At 43.1% G+C, this 21,043-nt stretch overlaps 1 protein-coding gene across 3 annotated transcripts in view; it reads left to right on the forward strand.

Annotated features, from left to right (window-relative positions):
• ptpn11a (protein tyrosine phosphatase non-receptor type 11a) overlaps positions 1–21,043 on the forward strand; it is a 75,738-nt gene that overhangs the window by 16,884 nt on the left and 37,811 nt on the right. For 2 of the 3 annotated variants that reach the window (XR_010977226.1, XM_068054787.1), the window contains exons 1-4: positions 25–226; positions 5,449–5,571; positions 12,929–13,123; positions 16,688–16,880. Coding sequence is in view for 2 of the 3 variants with exons in the window: in XM_068054787.1 (XP_067910888.1) it covers positions 213–226; positions 5,449–5,571; positions 12,929–13,123; positions 16,688–16,880 (525 nt within the window). In the remaining variant the exon portion in view is untranslated. Of the gene's footprint in view, positions 1–24; positions 227–5,448; positions 5,572–12,928; positions 13,124–16,687; positions 16,881–21,043 lie in introns of those variants that run through there. The other variant, XM_068054788.1, reaches the window with a different exon arrangement.

The following is a 21,043-nucleotide window of genomic DNA, read 5'->3' on the forward strand; positions in this document are numbered from 1 at the left end:
GGGTCGTGGGTGGGGCGGCGATGACGTCTTTCCCCCCCCCCCCGCGCCGCAGCGTTAGTTCCCCAGCTAGAGGGAAGCGCCGGGCGGGAGCGGCCTGACTAGGAGTCTGGGTCTTAGAGCAGCGGGGATTGGCTGAGAAGCGGTACTTGGAGCCGGCGGACAGCGACCGGAGGTCGGTCCGGTGTTGGAGGGAGTGTCCTCCGTCTGTCACCATGACATCCCGAAGGTGAGAAGTACGGTCGGGCAGGGGAACGATGGCGGAGGGGCCGGAGTCGAGGCCGCATAGCTACCTGAGAAGGAGATAGGAAAAGGCGAGAAGCTTCCCCCTCCCCCCCCCCCCCTCCCCATATCCCTTCCCCTCAACCTCTCTCTCTGAGAGGGAGCACTGACATTCAGTGATAATCTAGCCTAAGGTCAGGAAGCCTGAGGGAGAGGGAAATATCAATAATGGGCCCTTCCAGGCACTGAGCAGAGAAACAGCAATAGGAGTGCAGTACCTGGGCACAAATCTTGCTGCCAGTCTTTCACTGACCTCGGGTATATCTACCTGTAACTGCACATTATCTGCCAAAGAAATATGTGCTGAGCTGAAGACAGGCACCCTACACTATTGGTGAATGTGTAGCTAAGAATGCACCCAGGACAGTAAAACTGAAGGTGGGTGACCATGTCCAATCACCTGGAAATGCTGATTTGGAAGCTGTTTTTGTCTGTTTTGTGCTTTCAGGCAAATACAGTTGTGCCCAAGGATGGGAGAGAATTCAAAGTCGTTCTGATATCCAGAGACAAAAAGAGATGTGAATTAGAGGAAGTGTGCTTGTTTGAGAGATAGTGAGACATGGCTTGAAAGCGTACTGGGGTTCTTCTTGTTCCAGGGCTTGACATTCACTAAGTTATGTGGAAGAAGATACTTTAACTTCCTGATATCAGCCATGTGATCAGGCAAGATTCATCACATTGAGGGATCTGGAGTTATCTGGCAAATTGAATTTAATGGCGCTAATGTAAAATAGTGCTTGATACAGGGAAATATGTTAAAATTCATGTGTAAATTACAGGGCTAATATAAGAGGATGATGATTTTTAGATGTGAATTTTGGAATTCAGTGAATGCATCCAATCATTGTGTGGCAATTATTTGGTTATAAAGTTATAGTGTGTACTCAAGGGTATTTTGTCAAGGCTGTGTAGTTTGTTTTGTCAATTCTTATTCTGAAAGCTGAAATGCCACCTTTTATAGGGCATTGGTTAGATCATTGTGTTCAGTTTTTGACCAAGTACATTGATTAACTGGATTGTAAGGAAGGAGAGCAAAAATTATTCCAGGGCTTAACTGGTGAGTTGAGATGAATGTAGTTAAACTTATCAGCAGAGAAAGGAAGGTTGAGGTGAGACATGATAAAGTTCTTTATAATACTTAGAGGCAGTGGATAGAATGGAGTGTGATTTCTTCTAGGACTAGAAGGCAAAAACAGAAAGTTAACAGGACTAGTGAGACCAGCAGTTTGAAGGAGTTTCCTTTCCTCCTGTACCCCAGCAGGTCAGTAGATATATACTGTAGACGCCAGGTGAAAGTCATCAGTACCATGTCACCTGAATTCCTGCCAACCCAGGCTGGATGAAGATTTGAGTCTGAAGAGTTATTGGAATAAGTAGAGACTAGGATAATTGTGCACTCTACAAATAAACTAAACTTCAGTCTATGCAAGTGCAGCCTACTGAGTGAAATCATTTTCCATTCAATTTTTGGATATTTTGCTCCATTGCCTCAGGCATCAGGATGAAATTTCAGTTTTTACTTCTTGGAAACATTGCCTGTGGTTATCTTGAACTGCCACAGGAACTTCAATTAGGCAGACCCTTGACGGCACAATTCGTGTGTGAGCGGAAGTTGTGGCGTTGATTCAGCTTTTTGCATTTGTACATTTCTGTAAATGTGCAAAGCAGACCTGCCCACATTTACTGAGATCTGATGCCCAGACGTTGCTAGGCAGAGGAAAGGACAGCACTGAAAGGAGATGACACTGCATGTTGTATGGAAAGAGACATGACTGAGCAGATGCAACATTTCTGTACTGTAAAGGGACAGTATTCAGCAAATCCTCCAAGAAGAAGAGAACCCTGAAGGGATGATGTAGAGGGGAAAGAGACAGCACTGAGCAGAAATAATCACGTTACTGTATAAATAACAAATTGTAATTTTAAAAGCACCTTTAACATAGTAAAGTGTCCTAAGGTGCTTCTCTCAATTGTTATCAAGCAAAATTTGACACCACACCATATAAGGAGATATTCATGTAGATGATCAAAAGCATGGTCAGAGGTAGAAAAGAGGCGGAGAGATTTAGGGAGGGAATTATGAGCTTAGGGCCTTAGCAACTGAAAGTACGGCCACCAATGGTGGAGTGATTAAAGTCGGGGGATGGTGGGGTTGGTGCTCATGAGGCAGAAGTTGGAGTAGTGCACTTATCTTGGAGAGTTGTATGGCTGGAGAAGGTTAGAGAGGAGAAAAGGCAAGGCAATGGAGGGATTTGAAAACAAGGATGAGTCTTTTAACAGGGAGCCAATGTAGGTCAGCGAGCACAGCGGTGATGGGTCACTGGGACAGTGTGAGTTACGACACAGGCAGCAGAGTTTTGGATGACCTCAAGTTTATGGAGGGTTAAATGCGAGGGAAGCTCGCCTTGGATACATTGGAATTGTTACCTTTAGAGGTAATAAAGGAATGGATGAGGGTTTCAGCAGCAGATGAACTGAAGGAGGAGCAGAGTTGGGCAAAGTTATGAAGGTGGAAATAAGCGGTATTAGTGATGATATGTTGTCGGAAGCTCATCTCGGGCTCAAATGCAACACCAAGGTTGCAAACAGTCTAGTTCTACCTCAGAGTTGCCAGGGAGAGGGATGGAGTCAGTGGCGAGGACGTGGAGTTTGTGATGGGAATCAAAGGCAATTACTTCAGTCTTTCCAATATTTAATTGGAGAAAATTTCTACAGAATACCAGTGTTACCATTTAGAAATAGTGGACAGTTGAAAGAATAGTTGAAAGCATTGATGGTAAAGTAGAGCTGTGTATTGTCAATGTATATGTGGAAACTGGCATCTGTTTTCGGATGATGTCATCAAAGGGTAGCGTGTAAATGAGAAATAGGGGGCCAAGGGTAGATCTTTGGTACGCACCAGAGGTAGTGGTGCAGGAATGGGAACAGGAGCCATTGCAGATGATTCTCTGGCTATGACTGGAGAGATAAGAATGGAACCAGGCGAGTTGAATGGAACCAGGCAGACCCACCCAGCTGGATTATGGTGGGGAGGTGTTGGAGGAGTTTGGTCTGGTTAATCGTGTCAAAGGCTGCAGACTGGTTGAGGAGAATGATGAAGGATAGTTTACCTTTGTCACAGTCACTTAGAATGTTATTTATGACTTGGATAAAAGCCACCTCAGTATTGTGTCAGGACGGAAAACCGATCAGAGGGATTCAACTGTTAAGTTTAGGGAAAGATGGGCACAAATTTGGGAGACAACAACACATTAAAGGGCTTTGGGGAGGAAAGGATATTAGATGTAGAGCGGTAGTTTGCAAGGACAGAGGGGTTAGGAATTTTTTTTTTTAGGGCGGAGCAGTGGTTAGCACTGCAGCCTCTCAGCTCCAGCAACCCGGGTTCGCTTCTGGGTACTGCCTGTGCGGAGTTTGCAAGTTTTCCCTGTGACCCCGTGGGTTTCCGCCGGGTGCTTTGGTTTCCTCCCTTAGCTAAAGACTTGCAGGTTGATAGGTAAATTGGCCATTGTAAATTGCCCCTAGTGTAGGTAGGTGGTAGGAGAATTGAGGGAAGGTGGGGATGTGGGAGGGAATATGGGATTAATGTAGGATTAGTATAAATGGGTGGTTGATGGTCGGCACAGACTCGGTGGGCCGAAGGGCCTGTTTCATTGCTGTATCTGTCTGTGACTCTATAACTCTGAGAGGGGTGGTGATGGCTGATTTGAAGGAGAGAACAGTATCTGAGAAGAAAGAACTTTTGGCAATATCAGCTAATATGGGAGTCGGGAAGAGAATTTGGGTGGTCTGCAGTTTAGTGGGAATAAGGTTGAGAGAGCTGGAGGTGAGTCTCATGGACAAGGTGAGTTCTGAGAGGACTTGAGAGGAGATGAGCGAAATTTGAGAATGGTGTGAGTTCAGAGCTTGGGCAAAAGGGGAAGCTTGACTGAGTGGGCTAGGGGAGGGAAACAGAAGCTGATTGGATGGTTTCGATCTTGGTGACAAAGAAGTCCATGAGCTCCTTGCACTTATTGTTGGAGGTGAGGATGGAGGAGACGGGGAGCAGGGTTCAAGACAGTTTGTAATAGAGAAAAGAAGCCTGGTTATCTTTGCATTCCAAGATGATCCTGGAATTGCAAGCAGTTCTAGAAGGCGAAAGTAGGACCCAATGGTGCTTCATATGGTCTAGCCAGATCTGGCGGTGAATGGCTAAACCAGTGTCCGCCATATCTATTCAAGTCTGTGTCCCTTGGACTTAAGGGAGCAGAGATGAGGACCATACTGGGGGAACGGCCAGAGTAAGAGAGAGTAATGGTTTTAATGCACACTAAGACATAAAAGGAGAAGGTGAGGGTATGGTTGAGCAAATTTGTAGCTGCAGAAGTGGCACTGTGAATGAAGGGCCAAAGGTTAGACCATTGGGATAAAGAGACGAGCAGCACTACCGTTGGGCAAAAACAATACTCGCACATCAATACGAGAGAGCTCAAATAGATATGGCAGCTTAGGTTACTATATAGAGAGCACAAGGACGTACACTGAGTTAATGAAACTTTTGTATGTTCCTGTAGAGAGAGAGCAAATGAGCAAGTTGAGCAGTGATGATGCCCAAGTGGTCTTTTTTCACGTGCATACTTTGACAGTGAATGTTGGGAAGATATTTGAAAGTGGGGCAGCATTACTGTCAAATACATCCAGGGGAAGTCACTGATAACAATGGCATTTGAACTCTACCAGATTTCAGCTTCCTTACCCAGGGATATTAAGGCCAATTTCATCAACCACTAATGTAGCTAAGATTAGTTAACTCTTTACCAAAGGCCAATCAGGTCTGGGACCTATTTGTGTAGGCTCGTTTCCACTCTGGATAAATTCACTGAGCCGCTGGAGTTCCTTCTCCTTTGTTTTAAGTGTTGCACAATAAATTGATAGAATGGAACTGGTGCTTACTGTGGAAAACTGTTGGATGAGGCATGATGCGGGGTTTTAACAGACCAAAATGGTTAGGTTAATGTAGATGTAAGCAGTTTATTTAAACTAAACAGTGATTAGCACAATAGCGAGCATGACAATAAAACTCGCTCCTGGAGCAAGACTGAAGATCTTTTGTCTTGTGAAGTAGACTCATACCAAAATGAGTATATATTGAAAGTCAGAAATGGTTTCCAAATGTCCCTTTTCTTTTCCCAGGTGGTTTCATCCCAATATCACTGGAGTGGAGGCAGAGAACTTGCTGCTAACTAGAGGTGTTGATGGGAGTTTCTTGGCCCGACCAAGTAAGAGCAATCCTGGTGACTTCACACTTTCAGTGAGGTAAGAGGGAGGTTGTTGATGTACAAAGCAGATTCTCTCGGTGGTGGTGGGGTAGACCTGACAGTGCATAAACTTGACCTTGCTGTATCGAATTACTTTCCTTTTTTGATGCAAGTTTTTCAGAATGTTTTTAAATACTGATTGCAAGGAAAGAAGGTTCTCATGTCAACAGTTGGCATTTGAATCAAAACCAGGTACTCAGCCAGTATCCCATCATTTCTTGTAGCAGAATTAAAATGCAGAATGAAACCCTGAAACTTATGTTTCCTGGTTTGGATGGAGAGTACAGGTAGTTGTCTGCTATTTGGCGAAGGCCAGTGTCACTGAATGCGTTTGCAGATGTATAAGCTTTGGCTGAAGTGATTCAAGAAAGCCACAAGAATGGTGCCAAATGGTTTTGGTTATGGTTTTGGCTATCTAAGTGATTATTGGTATGGTAGTGTGGTTTTGGACCAGCAACCTAGAGGTTGAGAGCTTCAATCCCATTGTGAAATTGAATTCAATAAACCTACTTATGTGTAGCTAACGCTGTTAGAATCAGGTGAGATGGGGCCGAAGGGCTCCCCTCTTGTCCCCCTCCTTGTTTGACCGCAAGAAGTTTATTTCTTTTTTTTTATAAAGTGGACATACTTGCCAATTCAGTGAGTATTTAATTATTTACATAGTATGATCATAAAAAGAACTAATCAGACAGGTTTTCTTGAGTTTAACAAAGAAAAAGGTTAGCTTTTTGTATTTAAACTGATCTAAGTAAAATAATAAACTATGCTGCAACTTTCTCTCTCAAACTCCAGGTTCACACATGCCAATAGGTTACAGATTGGGGAAGGATAGATTAGTCGAATTAGAGTCCCGAGAAATAAAAAGGGGTATACAATCTGTGGAGGTTGGTGACTTGGCTGGCTTCAGGCTGAATTTGATGGTCCTGAGGCTTCTGTTTTGAAGATGTGGACAGCTGATTCAGTGGTTCTCCTGGAGACAGCGGTGCAGATGATTTCCTTCTGGGGTCTCTCTGCAGCAGTGATATGCCTAGGTGGTTACGGCCAACAGGCAGGGTTCAAAGCTTGCAAGTTGGATTAGAGAAGGAGGAGGCACCCCACTTGGGGCTTCTCTTGTCAGTCTCTAGCTGCTTCTCTGTTTGCTGCAGAGAAAACACCAGCTTAAGCGTACAGATGGGTCTGTCAAATGGCCATCACCCAGTGATTCAACATGGTGGTTATCAATGTGTATTCCCTCTTGCAACTTAATCAATCCATGTCTAGGAATTCCCTTCTCTCAACCAGGGTCCCATTGTTCAAGTGATTAGGTTTGAGTGGTTTGTCTCCACCAGTTTAATGTTCCAGGTGATGGCCTTAATGTCTTGCTAATGGGAACACGATAGGTAGTTCACTCACCTTCCCCAGGTTATTGTTCTTCCTGGGAATGAGCAGACAACTCGTCTCCACCTCAATGTGTTGGAATGTGGAGTACAGTGATGCAAATCGGAGTGGCCATCTGAGCTGCGAGTAATCACCTTTTATCTGTTTCTTTTCCTTTTAAATTTAATTCAGGTTTCTTGCTGGTGGATTTAAAAAATCATCATTCGACGTTGCATGCTTTTGTGACAAATCCCAAGAAAAATAACTGTGAAAGCTGGTTCACTATTGTGCTTCAGTGATACGGTTGGGTGGGGGTTAGCGGAGGAAAATGTACTACCCCTGCCTAGTCAGTCCTTTGCGTGATTTTAAACTACACGGTTCGTAAAACCTTCTGCAATGGCAAGCTAGAACCCTAAACGTTTAACCTACCTCCCCAGCCCAGAAGAGCAGCCATTTGTTTACTCTGAGATAAGAATTGCACAGCTTCTTACTCTTGGCTGATTATTTCCCAGATCCTCCAAACTGTGGAACACCTGCCCTCCCTATTTTCCTACAACTTTATAGGATTTTAAAACCCAAGCTTGGTATCACCTGACTGCTGCTCCTGCTTTGCCTCATTTCATTCTCGTTTCAACTTTGGTCTTTATACTTTGTGGCTTTACCATGTTTTCCAACTTAAAAAATTGGAACACCGCCACTACTGCTGCCTGGCTGAGATCTGCCAATTGCATATTGACCGGGAGCCAAACCTGGGATGCCTCAGTACAATACTGATGATTCTGTTTCTAAATCTACGATATCCTTTTATAGCTTGTGGATCTACATTGATTGCTTGTAATCTGTTGCAATTTTTAATCCTTTCCATCTCATTGAGACTGAAGTGTGTATCGTGGAAAAGGTATGGAAGCAATATATCTGTAGGATCATGTGGACATTTCTGGTGATTTTCCCTTTTTTGCAACTTAAGACTAGTTTTCCATGATGTAGCTTACACTACCTGAAAGAAAGGTGGATTTATCCATAGGAACAGGAGTAGATCATATAGTCACTCAAGCCTGTTCTGCCTTTCAGTAGGATTATGGTTGATCTGTGACACAACTCCATATACCTGCCTTTGTCCCATATCTCTTAATACTTTTGGGTAACAAAAAACTATCAATCTCCAGTTTAAAATTAACAGTTGATCTAGCTCCAATTGCTGTTGCAGATGAGTGTTCCAAATTCCACCCTTTGTGTGTAGATATATTTCCTAATTTCACTCCTGAAAGGTCTGGCTCAAATTTTTAGACTACACCCTCTAGTCCTAGACTTCTCAACCAGAGGAAATAATTTCTCTCTATCCACCCTATCTGATCCCCTTAATATCTTAACTTCAATCAAACCTTCTACATTCCAAAGAATTTCTTTTCTTTCTTTTGGGCCTCCTTATCTCGAGAGACAATGGATACGCGCCTGGAGGTGGTCAGTGGTTTGTGAAGCAGCGCCTGGAGTGGCTATAAAGGCCAATTCTGGAGTGACAGGCTCTTCCACAGGTGCTGCAGATAAATTTGTTTGTCGGGGCTGTTGCACAGTTGGCTCTCCCCTTGCGCCTCTGTCTTTTTTCCTGCCAACTACTAAGTCTCTTCGACTCGCAACAATTTAGCCCTGTCTTTATGGCTGCCCGCCAGCTCTGGCGAATGCTGGCAACTGACTCCCACGACTTGTGATAAATGTCACACGATTTCATGTCGCGTTTGCAGACGTCTTTATAGCGGAGACATGGACGGCCGGTGGGTCTGATACCAGTGGCGAGCTCGCTGTACAATGTGTCTTTGGGGATCCTGCCATCTTCCATGCGGCTCACATGGCCAAGCCATCTCAAGCGCCACTGACTCAGTAGTGTGTATAAGCTGGGGGTGTTGGCCGCTTCAAGGACTTCTGTGTTGGAGATATAGTCCTGCCAGCTGATGCCAAGTATTCTCCGAAGGCAGCGAAGATGGAATGAATTGAGACGTCGCTCTTGGCTGACATACGTTGTCCAGGCCTCGCTGCCGTAGAGCAAGGTACTGAGGACACAGGCCTGATACACTCGGACTTTTGTGTTCCGTGTCAGTGCGCCATTTTCCCACACTCTCTTGGCCAGTCTGGACATAGCAGTGGAAGCCTTACCCATGCGCTTGTTGATTTCTGCATCTAGAGACAGGTTACTGGTGATAGTTGAGCCTAGGTAGGTGAACTCTTGAACCACTTCCAGAGCGTGGTCGCCAATATTGATGGATGGAGCATTTCTGATGTCCTGCCCCATGATGTTCGTTTTCTTGAGGCTGATGGTTCGGCCAAATTCATTGCAGGCAGCCGCAATCCTGTCGATGAGACTCTGCAGGCACTCTTCAGTGTGAGATGTTAAAGCAGCATCGTCAGCAAAGAGGAGTTCTCTGATGAGGACTTTCCGTACTTTGGACTTCGCTCTTAGACGGGCAAGGTTGAACAACCTGCCACCTGATCTTGTGTGGAGGAAAATTCCTTCTTCAGAGGATTTGAACACATGTGAAAGCAGCAGGGAGAAGAAAATCCCAAAAAGTGTGGGTGTGAGAACACAGCCCTGTTTCACACCACTCAGGATAGGAAAGGGCTCTGATGAGGAGCCACCATGTTGGATTGTGCCTTTCATATTGTCGTGGAATGAGGTGATGATACTTAGTAGCTTTGGTGGGCATCCAATCTTTTCTAATAGTCTGAAGAGACCACGTCTGCTGACGAGGTCAAAGGCTTTGGTGAGATCAATGAAAGCAATGTAGAGGGGCATCTGTTGTTCACGGCATTTCTCCTGTATCTGACGAAGGGAGAACAGCATGTCAATGGTCGATCTCTCTGCACGAAAGCCACACTGTGCCTCAGATTATACAGCTTGTATAATCTTGCCATGTAATTTAACCCTTGAAGTCCAGGTATCATTCTGGTAAATCTACACTGCACTCCCTCTCAGGATAATAAATTGTTTCTAAGGTGTGGCGGCAGAACTGGTTGCTGTATGCTAGGTGTGGTCTAATCAGGGCTTTGTATAGCTGAAGCATGACTTCTACCCCCTCATATTCGAATCTGCTGGATATAAAGGCCAGCATTTCATTAGACGTTTTGATTTTTTTTGCACCTGTTCATGACATTTTAATGATCCCTATACCTGGGCTCCCAAGGCTCTTTGGACCTCTGTTTCTAGCTTTTCACCATTTAGAAAGTACCCTGTTCTGTACTTGTTAGGTCCAAATTGGATGACCTCATATTTGCCTTTATTGAATTCCATTTGCTACAGTTTTGCCCATTCATTTAATTTATTAATATCTCATGTAATTTTCTACTTCCATCTACACTACTTACATTGCCATCTATCTGTGTCATCTGTAAAATTGGATTAGTGACTTTCTATCCCATCACCTAAGCCATTAATAAATATGGCAAATAGCTGAGGCCCCAACATAGTTTGTGCAGGAGACCGCTAATCGCATCCAACCAATACCTGCCCATTATCCCTACTCTCGGCCTCGTATCGCTCAGCCAGTTTCCTATCCAGATCAATGATTTGCCTTCAATTCCATGGGCTTCAACTTTAGCTGACAGTTTCTTATCAGGGACCTTGTCAAATGCCTTCTGGCAGTCCATATAAATAACATCCATAGTCATTCCCCAGTCCACTACTTTAGTCAGTGCTTCAAATAATAAAAGCAGATCTCAGCATGGAAAACAGTATTTCGGAATGTGCCTGCTAGTCAGGGAGTTCTAAATAGGTGCCCCTGAGCAATGCTGCTTTTGCTGTCCTTGGTTAGTTTAGCTTAAATGCTTTATCTCCAGTATTAAGTTATTGCGGAGTTCTCTGGTATATTTTAAGTGGGTTGACTCACATTCAGATACTTGCGTTGCTGATTGAGTTATGCATTCAGGGGAAACAGCAAATGTTTTACTGGAGGTTCATCTTTCTCCAACTTCACGTGCTTCACTAAAAGCAACAGAAAGGGAGGACCAGGAGTTAAGGAATTTGAGTGTGACTTGCTCCCAAGCCTGTTAGCGAGACAGAGGAGCCGTGTGATCTGGGACAACTCTCCTGGAGTATTTCTCTTCTGGTATCCTTCCCTCTGAGACTTGTGTGGCTGCTGCCTGGTGCCACCTTGCAGTGGCGAAGCTGACATCGTCGCAGTGGTAGACCGTGGTGTCCAATCTGTGCCCGTGTAATCCACATTGATGCTCCAGTACTCTTGCTGTCGTATTTGCACAATAAGACATAAATGCTTATCATTACTTCTAGAAACAATAACTCAGAAGCAAATTAATAGTCACATGGAGTGGGTTAATTAAGGAAGCCAGCATGGATTTAAGAGAAAATCATATTCAACTAATTTGCTGGAGTTTTTTGAAGAGGTAACAGAGAGGGTTGATGAGGGCAATGCTCTTGATGTGGTCTACATGGACTTGTACAGGCTTGTAAGTAAAATTATAGCTCATGGAATAAAAGGGACAGTAGCAATGTGGATACAAAATTGGCTGAGTGACAGGAAACAGACTAGTGGTTAATGGATGTTCTTCGGGCTGGAGGAAGGTTTGTAGTGGAGTTCCCCAGGTGTCAGTGTCGTGACCCTTGCTCTTCCTGATGTATATTAATGACCTAGACCTTGGTGTACAGGGCACAATTTCAACATTTGCAAATGAAACGACGCTTGGAACAGTTGTGAACTGTGAAGAAGATAGTGTAGAACTTCAAAAGGACATAGGTTGGTGGAATGGGCAGACAAGTGGCAGATGAAGATCAATGCGGAGAAATGTGAAGTCATTCATTTTGGTAGGAAGAACATGGAGAGCACATATAAAGGTACAACTCTAAAGGGGGTGCAAGAGCAGAGGGACCTGGGGGTATCTGTGCATAAGTCATTGAAGGTGGCAGGACAGGTTGTGAGAGCGATTAACAAAGCATACAGTATCCTGGGCTTTATTAATAGGGGCGTGGAGTACAAGAGCAAGGAGGTTCTGTTAAACTTGTATTAGACACTAGTTCTAGGTGCCGCACTTTAGGAAAGATGTGAAGACATTGGAGAGAGTACAGAAAAGATTCACGAGAATGGTTCCGGGGATGAGGAACTTCAGATATTGGAGAGGTTGGGACTGTTTCCTTGGAGAAGAGAAGGCTGAGAGGAGATTTGATTGAGGTATTGAAAATTGTGAGGGGTCTGGACAGAGTAGATATGGAAAAACTTCCCACTTGTGGAAGGATCGAGAAGAGAGGGCACAGATTGGCAAAAGCGACATGAGGAAAAACATTTTCACGCAGCAAGTGGTTAGGATCTGGATTGTGCTGTCTGAGAGTGGTGGAGGCAGGTTCAATCGAGGCATTCAAAAGGAAGAATGTGCAGGGTTATGAGGAGAAGGCGGAGGAATAGCATTCGGTGAATTGCTCATTCGGAACGCAGGTGCAGACACGATGGGCTGAATGCCCCCTCTCCTATGCTGTTACAATTCTCTGATTCTGTAATTATAGTGACTGAATAGCAATGTTGGAACAGAGTTTGAACAGGTTCCTACCTCAACAGTAACTTGTATTTATATAGCACCCTAAAAAAAATCCTAAGGTGCTTTTCAGGAGTGTTATCAAACAAAATTTGATACCAAGTCACAGAAGGTGATATTAGGACAGATGGCCAAAAGCTTAGTCAAAGAGGCAGGTTTTAGAGAGTGTCTTAAGGGAGAAAAAGGAGGTAGAGCAGCTTAAAGAGGGAGTTCCAGAGCTCATGGTCCAGGCAGCTGAAGGCACAGCCACCAAGGGTGGAGTGATTAAAATTGCAAGAGGCCAGAATTGAAAGAGCACAGAGATTTTGGAGGGTCGTGGGGCTGGAGGAGGTTACAGAAATAGGGAAGGGTAATGCCATGGAGGGATTTGAAAACAAGGAAAACATTTCATGTGGGGGGGAGGGGAGAAGAAAATTTAGTTTTTATATAACTGTGATGTACAGTAACCCATTTGTTTTGATCTCTGGTAGGCGAAATGGGGCAGTCACACACATTAAGATACAGAATACGGGTGATTACTACGATTTGTATGGAGGGGAGAAGTTTGCTACACTGGCAGAGCTGGTGCAATACTACATGGAGCACCATGGGCAGCTCAAGGAGAAGAATGGTGACGTCATTGAACTGAAATACCCGCTGAACTGTGCCGATCCTACATCTGAGAGGTAAGCCGGGTCTGACGCTGAACCTTGTATGAAACCAATTTTGTTGACAATGAAGACTGTTGAGCTACATTGAAGTGCTTTTGAAGTTTGGAGTTAAATCTTGCTTTGGCACCAGATGTGTTTGTCTGGAGTGCTTACTTGGATCCTTCTGTTCTTCATTGTGAAATCAGCTATTTCCCTCTTTTTGTATTGTATTTCAGGTATAAGGGAGTGAATTATGCTCTGCCACTAACTGTTTTAAGCCAAAAATAGTGCCCACACAAAATGGATGGTTATATCTGAAGGGGTTTCCCCTCAGCCCCATCACAGTCATTGATGTAGGTGATTGAATTAAACATTATATAATGTTACAACAATGAGATGGTCTCTTTTCTCACCCATCCCTAATCCACTAGAACACTGATCATCTTCCATTCCTGTTCTGGCTGCCAACTACTGCCATTTTCTGGATGGACAGCCAGGAGTAGGATTCCTCCTTGTTTGTTTCTCTCTGATTCTTCCCCATTTTTTTGAATTATCTGCTATTTGATGTCAGCCCAGTGTGATCATCGATAAGGTAACTGAATCAATGGGAACTCATTCTGGAGGGATGGGGGATTGAAAATGTTTTGATTTAGCGTTATTATTTTTTAGGCCATTTTCTTTTCTGTTTATGACCTTCATTTAAACAAACTGGAATGATTCTAGGAAAATGAAATGAGGCTTGCATTCACTTCAGGGGATTATTATATTGTATCTAGATGTGGGGAGTATGGAAAATACCATTGTTGTTTCATCCTTTTAATGCCTATGTTGAGGACGTGGTGGTGTAGTGGTAATGCTCTTTGACTAACAATACAGAGAATCTCAGTTCAAATCCCACCAAAGCAATTTAAGAATGATTTTTTTGGGGAAATATTCTGGAATAAAAGGCGGTATCATTAAAAGTGGCTATGAAGTTATTTGGTTGTCATAAAAACCCAACTTGTTGGTTAATATTCTTTAGGGAAGGAAACCTGCTGTCTTTACCTCGTCTGGCCTAAAGGTGACTCTTAACTTCCCTCTGAAGTGGCCTGGTTTGCTGGCGCACCACTTATTTCTACAAGGACGACTTGTGATGGGCAATAAATGTTGGCCACACATCTCAAAAATAAATTTTTAAAAAATGTTGCATCACTGGGGTCAGACAGTGCATCATTGAACTCGAATTCCAGTTGAGCATTGGGGGATCTCATCGCACATCCCCGTCAGGGAGTGCCTACCCTCAGCAGAATGACTGATGTCTGCCAAAGTTCAGCTAAGCGGGAGTGATGCTACATTTTTTTGGCAAAGAATATAATATACATGTGTGTTCTTCCCCATCTCACGTTAAGGTAAAAAATATGAGTGCTAGGAAATGTTGCCTCCCCATCCCGTCCACCAGGTTTCAACATCAAGCTCTCCTAGTTTAAGCATTGCACAGCCAATTGCAGATAGAGTGCTCCGCACAGCAATCCATCTTCCCAACCAACCTGCAAAGATGAACTCTACTGTAACAGTGTGGCTGTCCCATTTCCCACACCAGCCATCTTTATGGTCACTCTAGAATTGTTAACTGGCGGCAACTTTTCTTTGTAGGCTTGCATTGAGTTGAAACTATCCCAAGCTTAATTTGTGTAGGAGCCTTGCATCAAGCATATAGAGGAGACTTATCTCTTCAGTTTCAGCTGGGTTCAAACACAGGTCTGAGACATGAGAAGGAAAACAAGAAATAAACTTGCATTTATGTGGTATTTTTCACATCCTCAAAAAGCATTTGAAGTACTTTTGAAGTTTAGTCATTGTTGTAATGTAGGTAAACACAGCTGTCAATTTACACATAATAACCTGCTCCCTTAAACAGCAGTGAAATAAATGACCAGATCATTTGTTTTTAGTGATATTGGCTAGGACAATGAGAGCTCGCCTGGTCTTCTGGAAATAGTATCACAGGATCTTTTGGGCTCACCAAGTGAGGACAGACGGTGCCTCAGTTTAAAGCCTCATCTGAAGAACAGAGTAGTATGTAGTGGGGTCCCCCATTGGTTAGTATTAGGAGTACAAAACAAGAAATGCTGGAAATACTCAGCAGGTCTGGCAGCATCTGTGGAGGGAGAAGCAGAGTTAATGTTTCAGGTCAGTTAGTATTAGCAACACTGCTTTTCTTTTATATTTCAATGACCTGGACTTGGGTATCCGGAGTATAATTTTGAAGTTTGCAGGATACAAAACTTAGCCATGTAGTAAATAGTGAGCATGACAGTAACAGACATCAGGAGAATGTAGACATGAGAAGAAATGAGAAGGCATGTGGCAGATGCAATATAATGTGGATAAGAGTGAGGTGGTGTATTTTGGGAGCAACAATATGGAGAGGCAGTATAATTTAAATGCTACTGTTTTGAGGGGTGTGAGAACAGAGGGGCCTGGGGGTTGTTCTTCACAAATCCTTGAAGGTGGCAGGGCAAGTTGATAAGGCAGTTAAGAATGCATATGGGATTCTTGGCTTTTTAAATAGGGGCATTGAATACGAAAACAACAAGGTCATGCTAAACCTTTGCCTCAGCTGCAGTAGAGTTTTGGGCACATTTTAGGAAGGATGTCCGGGCCTGAAGAGGATGCAGGGGAAATTTACCAGTGTGATACCAGGGATGAAAGTGTTCAGTTGGGTGGAGAGATTTGAGAGGTTGTGCTTGTTCTCAGAGCAGAGTAGGTTAAGGGGAGACCTAATAAAGGTACTCAAAATTAACAGGGGTTTTGATAGGACAAGTAGGGAGAAATTGTTTCCTCTCGCAAGGTCCAAAATTTAAAATATTTGGAAAAAGAACTAGAGGGGAAATGAGAAATTTCTTCACACAGATGATTACGATCTGGAGCGCACTGCGTGAAAGTGCAGTGGAATCAAATAGGAACTTTTAAAAGGCAATTCGACATGTACTTGAAGGGGACTAATTTGAAGGGAAGAAGCTGGGGTGTAGAACTTAATTGAACAGTTCTTTTAAAGAGCAAGTGCGAATATGATGGGCCAAATGGCCTTCACTGCTGTAAGATTCTATGACAGCACCTCCGGACAGTGCAGCACTGAAGTGCTAGCCTAGTTGATGTTCTCTGGTCTCTAGAGTGGGACTTGAATTTTTTGACTCGGGTGAGAGTGCTACCTGAGGTGTGGCTGGGCAACTATCTTTCTCTTAGTGATCTGTCTATCTATTGTGACTAGTTACCATGAAATAAGCAATGACTCGTCCTCTGATTATTTTCCTTGTGCTGTGGAAAGTTACCTATCCTTCATGCATGCCAGGCTCCTCTGGCATTGCTTGGGATCAGCATCTCTGCGCACCCTTCAGTACCGTGGAATAACCTGCATTATCAGAAATTTGGATTGAAATGATTGTTTCTGAAATCAAGTTTCAAGAAGAGAGTATTTTTGAACTCAGAAGAATTGACTCTTGGATTGCTTTTAATATTGAGCTTTAATTGTTACTGAGGCTTGAACTTGCCACATTCATTGCTTAGTGTGTAGACTAATGTTGTTTCAATTGGTTTACTAACATCATATTTTTGGAAAAGGTGGTTCCATGGACACCTCTCAGGAAAAGAGGCGGAGAAGTTATTGACAGAGAAAGGAAAGCCGGGAAGTTTCCTTGTGCGAGAGAGTCAGAGCCACCCAGGAGACTTTGTTCTGTCTGTGAGGACTGGGGATGATAAAGGAGAAAGCAGTGAGGGGAAACCGAAAGTCACTCATGTAATGATCCGATGTCAGGTAGGTGGATTTTAGCAGGATCACTTCATACAACAAATGTTAATGTGGCTTTTTTGCCCTTGCAGTTATCTGGATATTACCTTGTACAATTGTGATTTGATGCAAGGAGAGGTACTTTTCTGCATCAAATGTGAAATTACTAAATGCTAAAAATTCTAATATCTTTGTCCATAGTGCAAAGTCCATTTTAACCTCCGTGTATACTTGAACAATTGCACAGTGTTGTGACTGTGGTATTAATGGAGTAAAAATTTTGACTGTAGATTATTTGCATGATGCTTGGAACTGCTAAATCTGTTGTATAAGTTCGATCTTTTTGGTGAGTTTAATTTAGGTTCTATGTATTATTTGCTCATGGTCATTAATGTTATTTGGCGCAGGTGGGTGCTGGCAAAAATGACCGTAATCTCTACTTAAAAAGTACTCTTTTGTTGAGGCTATTGATACTGAGATAGATGGCTGTAAATTCTGTAGCTAGCAAATACTTAACCAGATTTATGACTTGTAATCTCATTGTGGGATAATGGTTAAGAGTAATGAAACTACACAGAACAGGTTTGCTCTCTGTCTGATAGAATTTCAGAAGCACCCAGCTGCAAACCTTTACCAGTGCTTGCAGTATACAGCTTGGAAAGCTGCTCAGCTTTAATTGTATATTGTAATGGAAACACGGGGGAGGTGTTGCAGGGATGTAACAGCCTGGATTCCTAATCGAGAGGCTTGGATTGTTTATATGTAGGGAAAATGTAGCACTTTTCCAGATGCAGTCAGGATGTGCAGTGACTCCATAAACTCTGGGAGTGTACACTCTCCAAAAATGTATGTGATTGTACAAGTAAGTATAATATAGCAACATATATCTAATTTATACTCAATCATACAATAATTTCAAAATATGCTTGTATATATCAAAAATATTTGAGTTGAACTTGGGTATGCAGGGCCTAATTTCAACCTTGCAAATCACACACAACTCAAACATAGTAAGCAATGAGGAGGGTATTAACAGACTTCGGGAAGACATAGACAGACTGGTAAAATGGGCAGGCAGATGAAATTGTACAGAGAAGTGTGAGGTGCAGCATTTTGGAATGAGGAGAGCCAATATGAACTAAATGGTACACTTTTAAAGGGGGCACAGAAACAGAGAGCTGGGGTGTACATATGTCAATCCTTGAAGGTGGCAGGGCAAGTTGAGAAGGCTTTTTTTTTTTTGAAGCATCTGGGATCTTGGCTTTATTAATAGAGGAATAGAGTAAAAAAGCAAGGAAGTTCCAGTAAACCTATATAAAATACTAGTTAGGCCTCAACTGGAGTATTGTGGTTAATTCTGGGCACTACACATTTTAGTAAGAAAGCCTTGGTGAGCGTGCAGAAGAGATTTACTAGAATATTAGGGATGAGGGACTTAGACTATTTGGAGAAGTTGGCATTGTTCTCAGAGCAGAAAAGGCTGAGGTGATTTTATAGAGTTGTTCAAAATCATGAAGAAACTGTTTCCACAAGAGTCAGAAACACAGATTTAAGGTGATTGGGGGAAAAAAAACTAAAGGTGACATGAGGAAACTTTTTTTAAAACAGCGAGTAATTGTGATCAGGAAAGCCGTGCCTGAAAGGGTGGTAGAAACAGACAATAGTAACATTCAAAAGAGAATTGAATAAATACTTCAAAGGAAAAAAAGGGAAAGAGGACCATGAGTGGGATTAATTGGATAGCTCTACCGAAGAACTGGCACAGACACGATGGACTGAATGGCCGCCTCCTGTGCTATATTATTCTATGATTTATATACTAGTGCATATAATGGCTTCATAAAATGTCAATGTACTTTCTTGAGAACCTGATAGGATATTTTTTACACTATTCTTTTATCCAGTGCGGGTCCAACTCACATTGTTGTAGATGCAAAACAGTTTTAAAAGAAGAAAGGCAGTCATTAATCCAGAGGCTTAAATTTTCAAGTAATTCACCTCCACTACAGTTGCCTGGATTTCCACAAGGACTACTAAGAGCAGCAAAATTAAATGGACAGGACAAGTTAACAGCTAAAGGTCACATCTGTGTTCCAGACAATGACATGGGAGAGCCACTATTTTTTTTTAAATGTTGTCCGATTTAAATTGGAGCTTCCCAACATAGTTCTTGCTCTTTTATTGAAGCTGGCGGAGCTGGCCTTCATTGTTCTTGCTCTCAAAAATATAAATCTACCTTTGCTATACTTAGATCAGCAATGTGCTTTCTCTAGTTGCTTTAAATTGATTACCACAAGCAGTGGTATCTGTGTAATTATGTAGTTGAGTTGTAAAAATGTAATTGGAAGTGACAATGAGCAGGCAGTGTTACGGTATCTCTAGGTGCAGCTGTTGGTCACATTTAATAAACCCAGTTAGGTATAAATTGCAGATGTAGAGTGACCCTTCCCATCGATGAGTGCAGGACAGACCCGAATCCTGCTCATTAGCATTGCCCTTTTCAGGCTGATTGTCTATTGAAGCTTGGTATTATTCAGCTGCTCAATGGCATGTTCATAAAAATAAATTGATATTTAGTACTCGGATTATTGCCAGAACAGCAGGCAAACAAATTTGCTAATTTAACATGAAACATTTTTTTCCCCATGCAACAGTGCTCCCAGTTTCTGTAAGGACATGATCTGAATAAAATGCACATGCTCGCTGGTGCAAGTGTATTCCCTGAAGTGAAATACCTGTTCCACTGGTATCGTTGTAAAGCAGTGCGGGGAGCCTTGGCTCCAAACTACTAAACTCAACTTTTGTGCATGATTTTTAGTAGAAATGTGTATTTTAAGATATGAATAACACCATCACAAATTAATGCAAGGAAGCTCTGGGACATTTTATTTTAATAATTATCAATGGGTACCTGGTAATAGTGAACCTGTGATTAGGATTCAGGTAATATAACCTGAGAGCAAAACTCGATGTGAGATGCATTCCTTAAGTATTTTTTAACTTTAAAAAATGAAGAGACCAGTTTTGGGTGTTTTAGTTTAGTTTTAGTTTAGTTTAGTTTTTAGTTTAGAGATACAGCACTGAAACAGGCCCTTCGGCCCACCAAGTCTGTGCCGACCATCAACCACCCATTTATACTAATCCTACAAACGACTACTGGCAACACCTATGCAGTCATATTCAGCTGGCCTCAGACACCGGAAACATCAGAGGAATGTATGATGGCATTAAGAGAGCTCTTGGGCCAACCATCAAGAAGATCGCCCCCCCTCAAATCTAAATCGGGACATAATCACTGACCAACGCAAACAAATGGACCGCTGGGTGGAGGACTACCTAGAACTGTACTCCAGGGAGAACGTTGTCACTGAGACTGCCCTCAATGCAGCCCAGCCTCTACCAGTCATGGATGAGCTGGACATACAGCCAACCAAATCGGAACTCAGTGATACCATTGATTCTCTAGCCAGCAGAAAAGCCCCTGGGAAGGACAGCATTACCCCTGAAATAATCAAGAGTGCCAAGCCTGCTATACTCAGCACTACATGAACTGCTATGCCTGTGCTGGGACGAGGGAGCAGTACCCCAGGACATGCGCGATGCCAATATCATCACCCTCTATAAAAACAAAGGTGACCGCGGTGACTGCAACAACTACCGTGGAATCTCCCTGCTCAGCATAGTGGGGAAAGTCTTTGCTCGAGTCGCTCTAAACAGGCTCCAGAAGCTGGCCGAGCGTGTCTACCCTGAGGCACAGTGTGGCTTTCGTGCAGAGAGATCGACCATTGACATGCTGTTCTCCCTTCGTCAGATACAGGAGAAATGCCGTGAACAACAGATGCCCCTCTACATTGCTTTCATTGATCTCACCAAAGCCTTTGACCTCGTCAGCAGACGTGGTCTCTTCAGACTACTAGAAAAGATTGGATGCCCACCAAAGCTACTAAGTATCATCACCTCATTCCATGACAATATGAAAGGCACAATTCAACATGGTGCCTCCTCATCAGAGCCCTTTGCTATCCTGAGTGGTGTGAAACAGGGCTGTGTTCTCGCACCCACACTTTTTGGGATTTTCTTCTCCCTGCTGCTTTCACATGCGTTCAAGTCCTCTGAAGAAGGAATTTTCCTCCACACAAGATCGGGGCAGGTTGTTCAACCTTGTCCGTCTAAGAGCGAAGTCCTAAGTA

This window comes from Heterodontus francisci, chromosome 23 (assembly GCF_036365525.1).
Source record: "Heterodontus francisci isolate sHetFra1 chromosome 23, sHetFra1.hap1, whole genome shotgun sequence".
Taxonomy (NCBI): domain Eukaryota; kingdom Metazoa; phylum Chordata; class Chondrichthyes; order Heterodontiformes; family Heterodontidae; genus Heterodontus; species Heterodontus francisci.